We start from the raw sequence: 15,350 nt of genomic DNA, 5'->3' as shown, positions 1-15,350 counted from the left end.
TTACATCAAATGAACCCAACAGTTCCACAGGGTGTTCCACCTAAAAGAATATACAATCTACTCAGGAGCACATGGAGCCAATGAAATAGACAAGCCTTAACACAGGCAAGTGAAAACAATTCCACAGAACTTAGCCAACCATTATGGAATAAAACTTGAGATTGACAGCAAACACAACTCCAGTCAGTAATACATAACCTGGCAGAGATGAAGTAACTCCTTACTGAGTGATGATGGGTCATAGAGGAGAGCAAGAGAAAAATTCAAGCCAAGCCCAAACTCAGCATATTCTAAGAAATGATAAAAACTAAAGCAGAAATTTATGAAATAGAAATAAAGAAAAATAATTCAAGAGATGATTCCTAACTAACCAAAACAAAGGAAAAAATTATCTAAATTAAAAATTAGCAATTAATAGGGACTCATTACAACATTCAACCAAGACATAGATAATATTATAGAGGAATACTCATAAAAATCTGTACTTCATCAAGTTGAAAAATCTATTTTTAAAAACTGGAATTTCTTGATTTACCTAAAATACCAGGGTTAAACCAGAGAGGCCAAAAGACCTAGAACAGAACCTGTAACAAAGGATCGCCTCAATAGAATCAGAAAAGGCCTTTGAAAAAGTTCAAGAAGCATTAATGATACAAAAGTCCTAGAGAGTAGGACTGGAGGAAACATGCCTCAACGTAATAAAATCTATGTATGACAAACCTTCAGCAAACGTTATTCCCACTCTTTTTCAATATATAGTGCCTGGGCAAAAAGGTAAGAGAAGAAAATTAAAGCATTACAAATATGAAAATAAGAAGCCAAATTATCCTATTTGCATATGAATCACTATACTTAACAAATCCAAAAAGTCTATCAGAAAACTTCTGGCAACAATTAACAATTTCAGCAATATGGCAGGGTAAAAGTAAACTTATTAAAACCAGTAGCTTTTCTACACCAAAACAAACATACTGAAGAGGAGATCATAAACGTACTCTATAGATACACTCCCACTTACAATCTCAGCAAAACCAATAAAATACCTAGGAATAAAGCCAATCAGGAAGGTTAAATGGCCTCTATAATGTAAACTTCAAATTGTTGTTGAAGAAAGACACTAGAAAATGGAAAGAGAACCCATGCTCATGGAATGGTAGAAATAATGTTGTGAAAATAACCATTCCACCAAAAGCCACTTACAGATTCCACGCCATACCAAACACTCCAAACGGTCTTCATGGAAGAAAAACAAACCAAAACAAAAAAACTTAACTAAAACTTGCATGAAATCAGAAAATACCCCATTCGGCCAAAGTAATCCTGAGCAACATGAATGCTGGAGGGACTGCTATTCCAGACTTTAAGATACAGTATAGAGTTACAGCCATAAAACTACATGGAACTGGCACATAAAGCCATGGGATAAAATAGAAAACCAACATGAGCTCTCATCACTACAGCTATCTGATATTTGACAATAGGGGCAAAAACCATGCAACAGAAAACAGTCTCTTCACCGAATGCTCCTGGGGAGCCAAGTGTCCACATGTAAAAGAAAGAAAGAAGAAACCCTATCTATCACCTCACAAAAAATTAGATCCAAGACCTCAATTTGACAGCAGCAGCAGCAGCAAAGAATCAAGGAAATAAATAGCCCAATATAAATGGGCTAGGAATCTAAACAAAGTTCTCAATAAAAAAAAATAAAAATGCCTAAGAAATATTTGTATTCATCATCCTTAGCAATTAGGGAAATGCAAAATAAAACAACTTTGAGATTTCATCTCTCTACAGTCAGAATGGCAAGGAACAACAAAAGAACTGACAAATCCTGAGAAGATTGTAGGAGTAACCCACACTCACTTTTGGTAGAATTGCCAATTGTTGCAGCCACTCTGGAAATCGGTATGGAGAAACCTCAAAAGACTACAAAGGAATCTACCATATTGGCCACCTCTAATACCTTGGCATCTGCCCAAAGTACCCATCATCTTACTCCTGATCCTTGCCTGGTCATGTTGATTGCTGCCCTATTCATAACACCTTAATGTCCTTCAACAGAGGAACAGATAATGAAAATTTGGTACATTCATATAATGGAATACTATTCAACACAAAGAAAAATAAAATCATAAATTTGCTAAAAAGATCACACTGAGTGAAGTAACTCGTTGGGGGTTGGTCTTGTGAACCACATATTCAATAGTTGCTAACTTTAGTGCCCAGAGACCTGGTTACAGTCTGGACACTACTACTGCCTTGATTATTGAACCATCTTCTCTATCAGTGTTGTATAAAGAATGCACCGTGATTACCTCTGATTAGTTAATAAAGAGCTGATCTGCCTATGACTGGGCAGAGAAGACAGAACTTCTGATCCCAGGGCCAGGGTCCCAAGCAAAGAAAAATAGAAGGATCAAAAGAAAAGAGGTAGAGAGCCCACATGGGGAGAGACCATGAGGCAGAGGGTCCAGGAAGATCATGATGAGCAGGTGACCATAAGATTGTGATGAAGCAAACATGGAGACACATGGAGCAGAGCAAGCCAGGGAAAGACTCACTTGAAGGTGGAGGACCTATTACACATACCTGTGATGCTGAGGGATGCTGGGAGATCCTGGCAGCCAGAATCCACTTTGCTGTGTAAACAGGCACCTCAGTAACCAGTTTGTCCTGCATTTCTTTAGACTTAGCCTGCATCTATTTTCACTACTTTCTCCCTGTCCTTGTCTGGGAGGAAAAGTACACACATATGAGAGCTGTGTGCATCTCACATCTCTGCTCTATATTTTGATTTGGCTTTCTATGAGTTTCACCTGGGATTTTTCTGTTCATTTATTTTCAAATTTGCCAATTCTCTCCTTCTGTATCTAGTCTTCTAATACTTATTTCCATCAAATGACATAATTTCAAATATTGTAGTTGAGACTTAAAATGTCAATTAGATTTGCTTTTCTTTTCAATTTCTTACTTGTTACAAAGTACCAGATTGCTGTAACTTACCTACTTAGACGTTCCCTTCTCACCTGGCAATTTCTTTTACCACTACTTTTGTATTTATTTGAAGTCTGCTAGAATGTTGGATATTATTGATTCTGGCTTTTCTCTTTTATGTACCTATACTGTGTGTAAAAGAGAGAAAAAGATGAGAGAGGGAGAGAGGGGGAGAAAGGGGGAGGGAGGGAGGGAGGGAGGGAGACAGACAGACAGACAGACAGACTGACTCTGACCTACTATTTCATAAAGCAAGTGTAGAAACTACCTAAGGTATCAGTCCTGGCCTTTCACCTTATTTGAAACAGAGTCTCTCTGTTTTTTTTTGCTACTTCTTATGCCAGGATTGTAGGCCAACAAATTTTGAGGATTCAGGTCTTTATTGCCTATCTCTCTGGCACTGGGAACAAACACACACATGTGCCTCACATACTACACACACAGATACACATGCTACACACAGACATACATCCACCACACAGACACACTATAGACACATACCGCTCAGACACAGAAACAGACACAGACATACACGCACACGCACACAGAGAGGCATATGCTCCCCACACAGACATATACCCACATAGAAACACACACAACCACACACATAGATAAACCACACACACATAGACACACACACACAGCACACAGATACAAACACACACACACACAGCACACAGAGGGTGGGGGGCAGAGACATCAGGTTTCAGGTGGGTTCTGGGGATTTGAAGTCAGGTTCTCACACTAGCATAGCACTTCACCCTCTTGAGTTATCTGCCCAGTCTTTATTTTTAATCAAAGAGAGTACAGTTGCTCCTTATGTGTTCCAACGTAAACTAACCATTTCAACTGCTAAGAGTAGTGATCTGGTGATCCTCTGAAAGCCCATCATAGACCACACAAACCAACCCATTTTTCACTCACAGAAGTTGTTTAAATACACATAAATACGAGCACCCCACGTTAACATAAAGAGAGCAAGGAAGTTAAAAAACAAGGTTAGAATACTTGTACCTCTGTCATAAACTAGCATATGCCAAAGACCTTTGGAAACTACAAGCATGCTGTAAAAGGTCTTAGATGTTATTAAAATTTCTAAATCTACCTAAAAGCCTTAAACATGAGATCAGGGGCAATAAAAAGTAGCAATCAGCAGTGTAAGATCAAGGAAAGAGTAAAAGGACTGCTGTCCCAACAGGAGTCCAAGGCACACCCTTTGTAGACAGGGCTTAAATAGCCCCTCCTTACTTCAACAGGCCCTAACACAGGCTGTATCTCAACACAGTAAGGCATGGGGGAAGCTGGAATGTAGAAGGACATGCTCTCCTATGTCCATCAGAAGCCTTAAAACACAAAAAGAGTGAAAAAGAAAGCAAAAACAAACCAACCCACATAAAGTGAGACCAGCATTCTAGGAGAACAAAGGAAACAGGAGGAGGTGGTGGATCCATACAGGAGAGCAGAGCAGCTGGGAACCATCAGAATGGCTCTCGAAAGCAAAAAAAAAAAAAAAAACAAAAAAACAAAAAAACAAAAACAAAAACAAAAACCACCTAAAGCAACTCTGAGCATGGGCCAGCAGGGGTGAAACAGGCTAAAAGACACTGAGCTTCCTCTATGTTCTAAGCAAGTATCAAGAAATTGTAAGTGAAATAAAACAAAACCACAAATATGTTGTAAAAAGGAGTTATTAAGTTTGCTCCAGAATTAAGAAAATAAAAAAATACATCTAAAATATCAGGGTTATGATATATATATATATATATATATATATATATATATATATATATATATATTAAGGTACTAGGACAAAAAAGCTAAGAGTCATTTGTCTCCACAGATAGAATAAAAAGGCAGTAAACCTTACCTTTGCATAATATGTGACAAGTGTCATTTGCTAACTATGCAGAAAGGTATATCAACTAAATTCCAAAATGGTGACCACTAAAAAGATTTCCATAAGAGCAGTTTTCAAAGTCCTTCGCCAATCTTATGAATAAACTAATATACCTTAGCAAGTGATTTCACAATGGGATTCTCCATAATCCCCTTGAGGAAAATTAGGTCTATTTCTTCTGCTCCTGTAGATGAGGGCAGCTCTGTAAGGTTTTCCAAAACTTGCTGCATTTCTGATGAGACAAAAATCAGATAAGAAATTAGTAAATACATAAATAAAGAAAAACTCAAATAGAAATCAGGCAATTACATTGCAATTAAAATATGCTAATAAATAGCTACTTCATGATGAGAATTTCCAGAGTGACTATACATTAGAGCAGTAGAGAAAAATCAATACTTTCCCTAAATAGTAGTAACAGCCACTTAAATGTAAAATAAGATGTTCAGATATGGGGAAATCATAAAATTATACTATATATTAAGGACAAATTTTGTAATGAAAATCACTAATATAAAAAAAGATGACAATACTTTTTGAGTTATTAAGAAGGGAATAAAACATAGTAGAGATTCCAATAGGATTTAAGTTATAAAATTTACTAAAATAGAAAATGTAGAAAAAGAAAAGGTACATTTTTTTCCTCTCTTGCTCCTTGTTCTTTCCCTTTTCCCCTCTTCCTCTTTGTCCCTTCTCTCCCCATTCCCTCCCTGCTTCCCTCCACGTGCTCATGGACGACCTTTACTCCTCTCCTCCTCTTCTCTCATTAAACCTTTCCACATGGGAAAAAAAAGTACATTTTAAAATATATGGGGTTTCCTGAACTGTCAACCACAAAACACTAGAAAGTACATAGCACTATTACATAAAATATAAACATAAAAATATTTAAACTAAGTTCCTAAATGAAATTCAATACACAAAAAGATGACAGAACACAGTAGAGTGATTGCTTAACTTTACTCTGTGCTTATTCCTTTTAAGATCCTATTAGATACCAGCAAAGTATATGAGTTAAAAAGGAAGGGGAGGAGGAAGAGGAGGAGGAGGAGCAAACAAATGGCTAGGGAAGCATGAGACTACATTAACACATATACACTTGGAAGTGGTAGAAGCAGAAACTTAGACAAAAGAATGAGCCAATTCCACCCTTCAATATTTCAGTAATCTATCCATTCTTTCCCTTCTACCTGCCAGAAAGTCCTAGCTATGGTCCTATCTTGACCACTGCAGCCTATCTCTAACTGTTAGCCTCCTCTTACTGTCACCAATCCCTGAGACAAGCCACTTAAGAGAGAAAATGGTTATTTGGCTCACGGTTTTGAAGTTTTCATATCAGACTGATTGACCCATTGCTTTGGACCAGTAAAGGCTCACCATAGCAGAAGCCCATGGCAGGGAAGAGCTCTTTACTTCATAGCCAGGACAAGAGAGAAAGAGACCAAGGCACCAGAACTTTTGGGAACACACCCTCCTATAAATCTCCTACAAGGCCCTACTTCTTAAAGATTTTGCCACCTCCCAACAGCATCATGTGTTGGGAACTTAGGGGAGGGGCATTCCAGACCCAAACTATGCCAATGACCCCTAAGGAAGTAATCTAAATGTAAATTTTAAGGCTTGTAAGCCTTTTAGTACATTGCTGGATTCCCTCTACACCAACCTTTGTAGCTTTAACCACCCAATCCTTCCTTAACCTTGAGACAAATCCTCTCCTCTTTACCATCATTTATGGAAGACCACCTTGATCACCTTTGCACAGCAAATTCATACTCATCTTTCAGAAGCAAAGTCTCAACCTCACTGACTGCTCCAATTAGAATTAGTGTCTGTCTCTCTCTCTGATCAGTGTGTGTGTGTGTGTGTGTGTGTGTGTGTGTGTGTGTGTGTGTGTGTGTGTACACAGTGCTTTATAATTTGGCCAAACACATATAATTCTGTGATTTTATTCAAAACAGTTTCCTGTTAAATTCTGAGAAATGCAGAAATCATACCTGTCTTTCTCCTAGCTGAATCCCAAAGAATTAGGATGCATTTTGGTATAACAAAGAATCTCAATAATGTATTTTCACTCAAAAAATATAGCATTTCATTGGATCCTAACAACCATAGTTTTCAAACTATATATTTATTCCCATGAATTATTTTACAAGGTTATGACAGAAGTGGTATGTTTACCTGTTTAAACTACTGAAGTAGAATAGTTTTTACAGTAATATTTTCTACTGATATACTTCTAAGTGTTCTAGAACACCACGTAAAACAACTTTAATAAAGTAAATGGCACTTAAACACCTATATTCTTTTCGAAGTATCATAGCAGAATGGTCTTACAGAACTGTTTCTACTCAGTTTTAGAACTATACATAATCAAGTAAACTATTCTAAGTATTCAATTAGGACTAGATTCCAACTTAATAGTTAAATTTCTTTTGTTTCCAATTTGATGCTATGTTCATACCCATTTAACAAACTGAATTTCCCAAATGAAATTGATACCTATGCATTAAATCAAGATGTTAAAATTATTTATTTATATTTTTAAGCATTAAATAACCACATACTTGATACTTGTTGACTAATTTATAAAGCCCATGAAATGCCATAAAAAGATCTCAGTACTTATTTGGAAGTCATTTAGATAGTGCTTGTAATAGAGCAGCAAAATTCTTTTATGAAATACAATTCCAAGAATAACAAAAAGAACCCAATTGGGACATTTCCTTAGGATCAAATTTTGAAAAATTGTTGACCATTATCAGGGGTTAGGTAGGCCCAAAGGTCCTGCATGTGTAATAAAAGAATGCTGTGCTCTTGTCCCCTGCCAGGGTCATGCTTGGCAAGGCTAGCAATGATCTACCACCAGGGCTCCTGCGGGCCTAAGGCCAGGACCTTGGGCTTGACAGTTTCCAGGTTTGTGGTCAAAAGTTCCAGATGCTGAGGTGTGAAGTAAGTGCTTTGCTTACTACAGGGAATCCTGAGCTTCCTTAGACTCTCTCTGATGCTCCTTCCTGACTCCCCTGTCTGAGGAATACATAAAGAGCTAACATACTAATAAACTTACTGCCTTGAATCATCAGCTCTTGTAGCCCTCATGACGCCAGCCTTTGACTGATTTTTTTTTTTTTCATCCCCTGTCCTCCTACTCTTGAGTCCCAACATAAAACCAGAAACTGCTGGTCTAGCTCAGATCTTAAGAGCTATAGTCACAAAATATTGGTTAAGTCAATGAAAAGACAAACAACATTTTATAAAATGACAATTACTGTCAAGATCCTAGTTCTCAGTGAGATTCTCATTTGATTATATTGAACCAAAGGAAAAAGGTAGACGTGTAAATATGCACAGTATATTGTCACCATCTACTTAAACCTTTGTAGAAGCCTATCATATGATTAGATTAAAAACACAGCCATTCAACTTAGTAAGAAGCATGTGTGTGACATGCAGGAATTTAAGTGCACAGCATTCTGGAACAGCTCCAAGTCTCTTCTACTCAGCACTTTCACTTCTGAAAACCCGGGCACAGGACTCACAGCCTTCCAAGCCTGTTTCTATCTGGTAAATATGGAGTGCCAGAAGGTTGCCACTGCTAAATGACATATGAGAGCAGTACCTTATGGTACTTGTAATCCCAATGCCAAGGAAGCAGAGGCAGGAGGCTCTCTGGGGCTGGCTAGCTAATCAGCCCAAGCTATTACACAAACTGCTACTGAGTCCACTAAAGATTCCATCACAGAAACACGAGGACGGGTCCTCGAAAGAGACTCCTGAACTCTGACATCTAAATATGCACACACACATGTTCCACACCCACAGGAAAAAAAATCAAAAGAAAAAAAAACTAATCTGAAGCAAAGCAATTTATTTCCAAGGTTTCTGCAGCTTTAAAGACTATACTTTCTTAAAAAATTTAGCAGTGGGGTGAAAAAAAAAATTGGTGATGCTGATGAAAAATTTGGAAAAAGCCCACTCCATTTTTTTAGGGGACCTATCCAATAATCCCACTACAGACCAACCACCTTTTAATCCCACTAGAGACCAACCTTTTCACAGAGACTAGTAGTATAACTTCCTGGCACTTCTTTTTAAAGACGAAGTTTCATGGAGTCTAGAATGACCTTGAATTTTCTGATCTTTCTGCCTTCACCTCAAGTTCTGGGATTACATACAAATGCCACCACCCCAACTTCAATCTTGTTCTTAGATACATTTCCAGGATATACTATGTATTCAGAAAGCTGTCCTCTCAAACAGAAACAAACAGATTTCATAAAATAAAATTTTAAATTAATATATTCCAACTAGACACAATGACACTTGTCAGTAATTTTAGCACTTGGAGGGCTAAAGAAATTAAGATCAAACTTCTGAGGTCAGCCTAGGCTACACAGACAATTCCAGGACTGCACTGGTTCAGAAACATCATTACTGACCCCCATCCCCCACCCCTGCCTACAACAAACAGCAGCATAATAAACGACGATGGAAGGTTCTGTTTTCAATGATTAGAAACATTAACATGTAACATCAAAAGCCCAAAATATAAAGACTGAATTTAAATTCACTTTAAATACCTTTCAGACCTTCTGTTATCTATAAGTATTTTGTTATTAAAGAAAACTGAATTTTTCCCTAAAGAGAGACAAAGACAAGGCAGCACACACAATCTTCCCCAATATAGATCTCATGGCAGCCACTGTGTTGCCTGGTCCTACTGAGCCCTTAAGCTGTTATGTTTAATCTCTCACTAATTTAGTTGTTTTGTGTAAAGGTCTTGAGATCTTTTCATAGACTTCTTCCTGACTGTTATGTGCTTTGTGTTACTATGAAAAAGATTTCTTAAACTTAAGTTTTGACTAATTTTGGGTGTAACAATCTTAATTCTTCTACTGACATTTTGACTTAAGATTCAGCTGGATCATCTATGTGCACCAGAACATAATGGTTATCTTCTACCAGTGACGCCAACACGTACCTTTATGGAACAATTTTCAAGATTGACTTTCTTCTTAGGACACATGAATCATTTTCTTCCTTCTAACAGCTTAATAACTTTGTGTCCATTTAGGGAATTTTAAAAATTATATTAGCATAAAATTATTTTTCTTCTATAAATAAAATCTTGCATATCAACTGAGTTTGGAAACCTTTAGATATCGCCATCTCTAATTTTCATCATTTAACTATTTTAGTCAGATTTACCAACATGTTTAATTCAGTAATAGTTTTTTCTTGTAGGTATGGTCAATCATTAATTAATCTTTATATAAGAAAACATGGTAGTACATTAAATTAACTAGCAAAAATTAAGAATATTCACAATTAAGTGGATAAAGATTATTAAAAAACAAAAACAAACAAAAAATCCTCATGTCAGTTCAAGTAAGTTTTGCCAGCAGCAAGCAATAAAAGGCAGCTGTGGCCATTTGAAATTGCGGACGGATACTCCCTTTCAGGCACCTCTCTCTAAGAACACAAAGTCAATCTACTACCACAGCATCTATGCTTCTGTGTGTGCACCATATGTGCTTGAGGTACAGCATCACTGTATACTTCCCACAGGTCTTAAGTAGAACACATATACTTCATTTTTTAAAGATTTATGTATTGTGTATGTATAAATGTCTTCCCATGTGGATAATTGTGCACCACGTAGGTGCCTGGTGCCTGCTGAGGTCAGAAGGCAGCACTGGATCCTTGGAATTGAGAGTTATGGATAATTCTAAGCCGCCATGTAGGTGCTGGGAACTCGTTCCTCTGCAAGAGCAACTGGTTCTCTGATACAATAGACACCTCATCAGCCCCATACTTCCTTTTCATAGAGCTGCTGACGATTCCTGCGTGCATGAAGAAATACTTTAATATGAAGACTGTCTAACATACTATTTAACCAATTTCTATGAATCATTTACATTGTTTCCAACTATTTCTGCTGTTATGATTGTTATATGGTTTTATGAATATTCTATAAGTAAAATTTCTGGACATGGGATTTCTATATCAGAGACTATTTTTATCAGTATGGTTATAAACTAGTACTTTCAAAAAATAATACCAACTTACAATAAGCTTTTGCAGTCATTTATCTTGTAAAGTTCTCTAAATTTTAGGTGTACTACATATACAAAGTATATACTTTGATAGACTATAGAATTAAGAGAGTGAAAATATTCATCTTTTAGATAGAACAAGATGACCCCTTGATAACGCTTCCTGCCTGACCCTTACATCTCTTTCCCCAGTGTACATAAGCTTCCACTGCTCTGCACTATTTACAAGTTTGCTTACTTTAAAATTCTGATATATTCCAGCACTCAACAATGAATAATCACTAACTATAAGGAGTCAAAAGCCACCATATATCTAATAAGATCTATCTAGTGATTAAGTTTAGATCTTCTAGCCCCTCTCTGCCTAGCTGATCTACCTTGTATCCCACATGGTTTATTAAAGGGTTTATTCACTTGCTATTACTGTACATTTGATGTCATTTCCTTGTCTCTCCTGTAATTGTTTTATATGTCACTTGGTACATCGGTAGTATGTTACCTGGCATAAAAAGATGTCACTTTTCATTTTCTCTTTCTTTGGGTGGGGAATGGGTTTGGGGAGGTGTCTTTGTTTTAAACAGTTGTAACCTGAAAATTGCTATCTACCCAAGGATGGTCTTCAACACTTGGTTCCTCAGTGTCTGTCTGAGTGCGGGGATCACAGCATGTGCACCACACCCAGCACCTCCTCTTTCATGCCTGATGCTTAGGAACGCCATGTTTTACTTTGCCAAGCATCAGTGTCTTATCCCTGCCCTTTGCCTCCACTTGCCTGTTTCCTTTGGTAGCTCTTTATCTTTAACTGTCCCAGGTAATTGTTTTAAATAAGCTCTGTTACATACAACATAATTTATGTAGTAACATTTTTGTTCTTATTTGATAGATTGAAAATATTTCTTTTAAAAAATTACTAATCCCATCCAGATCTATAATTATTGTTGTTGTGTATTGTGATATTTATTATAGTTCCTTCTGAGATCTATTCCTGCTTGTTTGTTAAAGCGGTTGTATTAAGGAGTTTCTACACATGCCCTTACTTTTCCTTCTTTAAACTATTTACTGTGTTTGTTACCAGGACCTTTAAATAACAACCATTAACACCTATCTATACAACAAGCTCTTATTTTTCCCTGACTCTTCTCTCATTTTTGTAACTTTTCATGTTTGTTTTATACTTCTGCTGTGAATGTAAACTGTATGTCTGCCAAGTAAATAATGAAAGTAACACTGCTATGCTTAGCATCATAGACATTACTAAGTTCTTCAAAATGTTCATAATACCATTCAGATCTAGACAACAAATCTGCTACCCACTGGCCAGTACAGGACTTGAGTAGTGACCCACCAGTATTTCAGTGCACTGCATCTTATAAAGTATGTGTGTGATCGACTTTAAAGGATTCCTTCCAGATTTCCCTTTCTAAACCTCAAGCAAATAGGTAGAGCTTTATTCATTCCGCTGTGACATATATTTCCTACAACCAGACTAATGTTCAAGCAGTGAGACAGTCCTCTTGGGGAGAGTTTCTCCAAATAAGGAGGAAAGATCTTTCTTTCCTGTGAAGTTTAAGCTTTAGGAATTGTATAGTCATGTCAACACCATTGCCAAGGGTTTCCTGAGGACTGGAGAACAAGCCATCACCAAAAGGTGGTGGAGCAGAGGGGGGTGAGAATGTGAAAAAGTGGGAGAGGAAAGAAAGATGGGAGGGATAGAAGCAGGGAAAGAAGGATACATGGAGAGAGCCTTGCACTGCTACTGAGGATTAGAATAAAAGCCATTTAGTTGCTTTGCAAAGCTATGACCAAAATCTCTGGGGAAAATAGTTTAAAGGGAAGGGTTAAGTTTATTCATAGTCTGAGTGCCGTTGGTTGCATGTGGCAGAAGAGCTATCTATCTATCTCCTGTCTTCATGATGGACAGAAAATAAGAGACTGAAGGACTCAAGACCAGGTACCACCTTCAAAAGCAGGCCTCCAGTGACCTACTTCCTCTAACTAAGTCCAACCTCCTAAAATTTATACTAAATTTTTATATACCACTACTATTAGAGGAGCAAGCTTTCAAAAACATGAGCCTAAGGAAGACACTTCATATTCAAGTCACAGCATTGTATTCTTGGCTTTTCATCTCATAATGCAAAATGCATTTAGTTCATCACCAAGAGTCCCTCAAAGTCTTGACAATTCAAACAATATTAAGATGCTTGTGCAATGTCTCTTGATCAAGACAAACTCAGAACTGTGAGCTCCCATTACAAAAATGGAGACTGGGAATGATCAGACCCAAGACTAAAGTCAGCAGGCAGACACTTCCTGGGATCTATGTCCAGCATTACACATGAGTTCTAAGTAATGTGAGAGGCCTAGCCTCTATGGCTTTACTAGCTTATGGTCCACACTGCCTCTCTTCTGGTTGGTGCCACTTGTTATCCAAGGCTTTGCCAGAAGTTCCATGTTTCACATCTAAAACCTCTTGAGAACTCCATTGCAGCTTAAACATATCTCCACAACTTCACATAGCCCTCTCTGGGCTTCCTATAGGATTCCACTTTACCACAGTGTCCTACCCCCCAGGTCTTCCTTTGAAGTCTGGATGGAAGCATCCAATAACTCTTTCTGTCTACACGGCGTAAACCAGCACCACATGAACAATGCCAAGGTCTGCTGCAGCCTGCACAGTAGCTGGGTGCCTCTGGACAGGTTTGCAATGCCTGGGCAGCCAGACGCACAAAAGCCTTCCATCAACTTTTTAAATGAGTTTGAAACCTTCACACCCTAATTGTCCAAGGGATAGGATCTGGCCAATTCCTGAGAGGTCACAAGGCTTTTTTTTCACACATTGTTCAACTGTTTAACTTCCTTTTAAGCTAGTTGCTTAAGAAATGATGACTTCCTCAGAGGAAACTTTACAATGGCTTTTCTGACAAACCTGAAAGTTTTTCTGATCTTTGAGCTGTGTTTCCTGCTTCAATTCTCACTGTTAAGGTCAGCCAAAGAAGTCAGAAATCAACACACAACAGACCAGACTACTACTACTTTGTCCTGAAATTTCCTCCAAATTTTAATTAGTCTATCACTTTTAAATCCTACTTCAATCAAAGTCTTAGGACATGGATGAAATACAAAGTATTTGTTTCAGCAAGTAATATGAATGGGTTCTAGCCCACTTCTTGGTAGTGCTCCCATTACTGTAATCTTGTGAGGCAGCCTTTCTTATCTGTATTTTTATCTGCACTCTGCTTCTGAGCTCTACCCAGAATTGCCCACTATGTTCAGATTATGGCATTATAGGCTGCCTCTAAATTCTGACTTTCTCCCATAAAACAGCTCTAAAGGAATAAGACATTACACAGTGACACCGACAACTTCCCTGGTACTAGTTTCCTGTTAAAGTGACCTTGGGAAATTTAGCTGTGACTAAATAAATAAGGGACAGAACAGTCCTGAAAGGAATTACTGATTTGGTGTTACACAGTTTCAGAGGGTTCTGTTAGTTTGTTGGCTTCATTACTTTGGCCTTAAAGTAAGCGTGTATGTCTCATGGCAGAAAGAATAAGGAGACACTCAAAAGATTGAAGAGCAGACACAACCTTCAAAGACATGTCCTCCAATGACCTATATCCTCCAACCACACCCTACCTCCTAAAAAATCCAGCACCTCCCAGAACAGTGCCACCCGAGGAAGACCACTGCTTCAACACAGGGCCTGTGAGGGACAGTTCTGATTAAAATCCTATCAATCACTGTTTTTCAAGTCAGAGCTTAAGCATTTTCTTCAGGCATTCCAATGTTGATTACCTGGCTTTGTCTTGAGCTGTTCTGAGTTCAGGGGAAGAAATATTAACCCCATCTCCACACAAAAGTGAACAGCTCAAGCCAGCACTGATTTAGTGCCTATCCTTCCTAGTTATCTGTCAGTCTGCGAGCAGCTGTGCCATGGATTCTGTCCTGGTTTTATAGGCTGCTCACTATGGGAAAGACAGGGTCCACTGTGCTCTGTTTATTTTACAGGAACCTTCTGTGAGTTCCTTAACCAAAACACTAATGCTCCACCTCCTCAGATCCTCTTTCTGGCCCTTTCATTGGAATTTCTATCCCATGTCAAACTGGAATGTTAACACACTGCACCACAGGCTTCTGAAGCTCTCCCTCTTAGCCGCTCTTTCCTCTCTACAGGGATAAGGGCATTTTATTGATCTTCCTACTTATTCTGTCTCCTCACACTGACTATGAACCTAGTCAGTGCACCTGCCATTTCACATACAGTACTTTTCCAATCTAAACTTCACATCTGGTTCTTCTAGCCTCTCTTTGTTGAGTCTTTCGGTATATTAAAACAGCCAGTTTAGTGCTCCTGTCAGACCTAACAGCATGTCTAGTTAATTTCTATTGGCTGTTTTATGGAT

The 15,350-nt window shown here is 38.0% G+C and overlaps 1 protein-coding gene across 16 annotated transcripts in view; it reads right to left on the bottom strand.

Annotated features, from left to right (window-relative positions):
• Pals2 (protein associated with LIN7 2, MAGUK p55 family member) overlaps positions 1–15,350 on the bottom strand; it is an 84,854-nt gene that overhangs the window by 45,470 nt on the left and 24,034 nt on the right. For 15 of the 16 annotated variants that reach the window (XR_015685628.1, XM_087658066.1, XM_087658058.1 and 12 more), the window contains 1 exon segment: positions 5,005–5,123. Coding sequence is in view for 15 of the 16 variants with exons in the window: in XM_087658066.1 (XP_087514192.1) it covers positions 5,005–5,121 (117 nt within the window). In the remaining variant the exon portion in view is untranslated. 16 annotated transcript variants of the gene reach the window in all.

Source organism: Rattus norvegicus, chromosome 4, assembly GCF_021556685.1.
Source record: "Rattus norvegicus strain SHRSP/BbbUtx chromosome 4, alternate assembly SHRSP_T2T, whole genome shotgun sequence".
Taxonomy (NCBI): Eukaryota; Metazoa; Chordata; class Mammalia; order Rodentia; family Muridae; genus Rattus; species Rattus norvegicus.
This window is presented reverse-complemented; position numbering and strand designations above follow the sequence as displayed.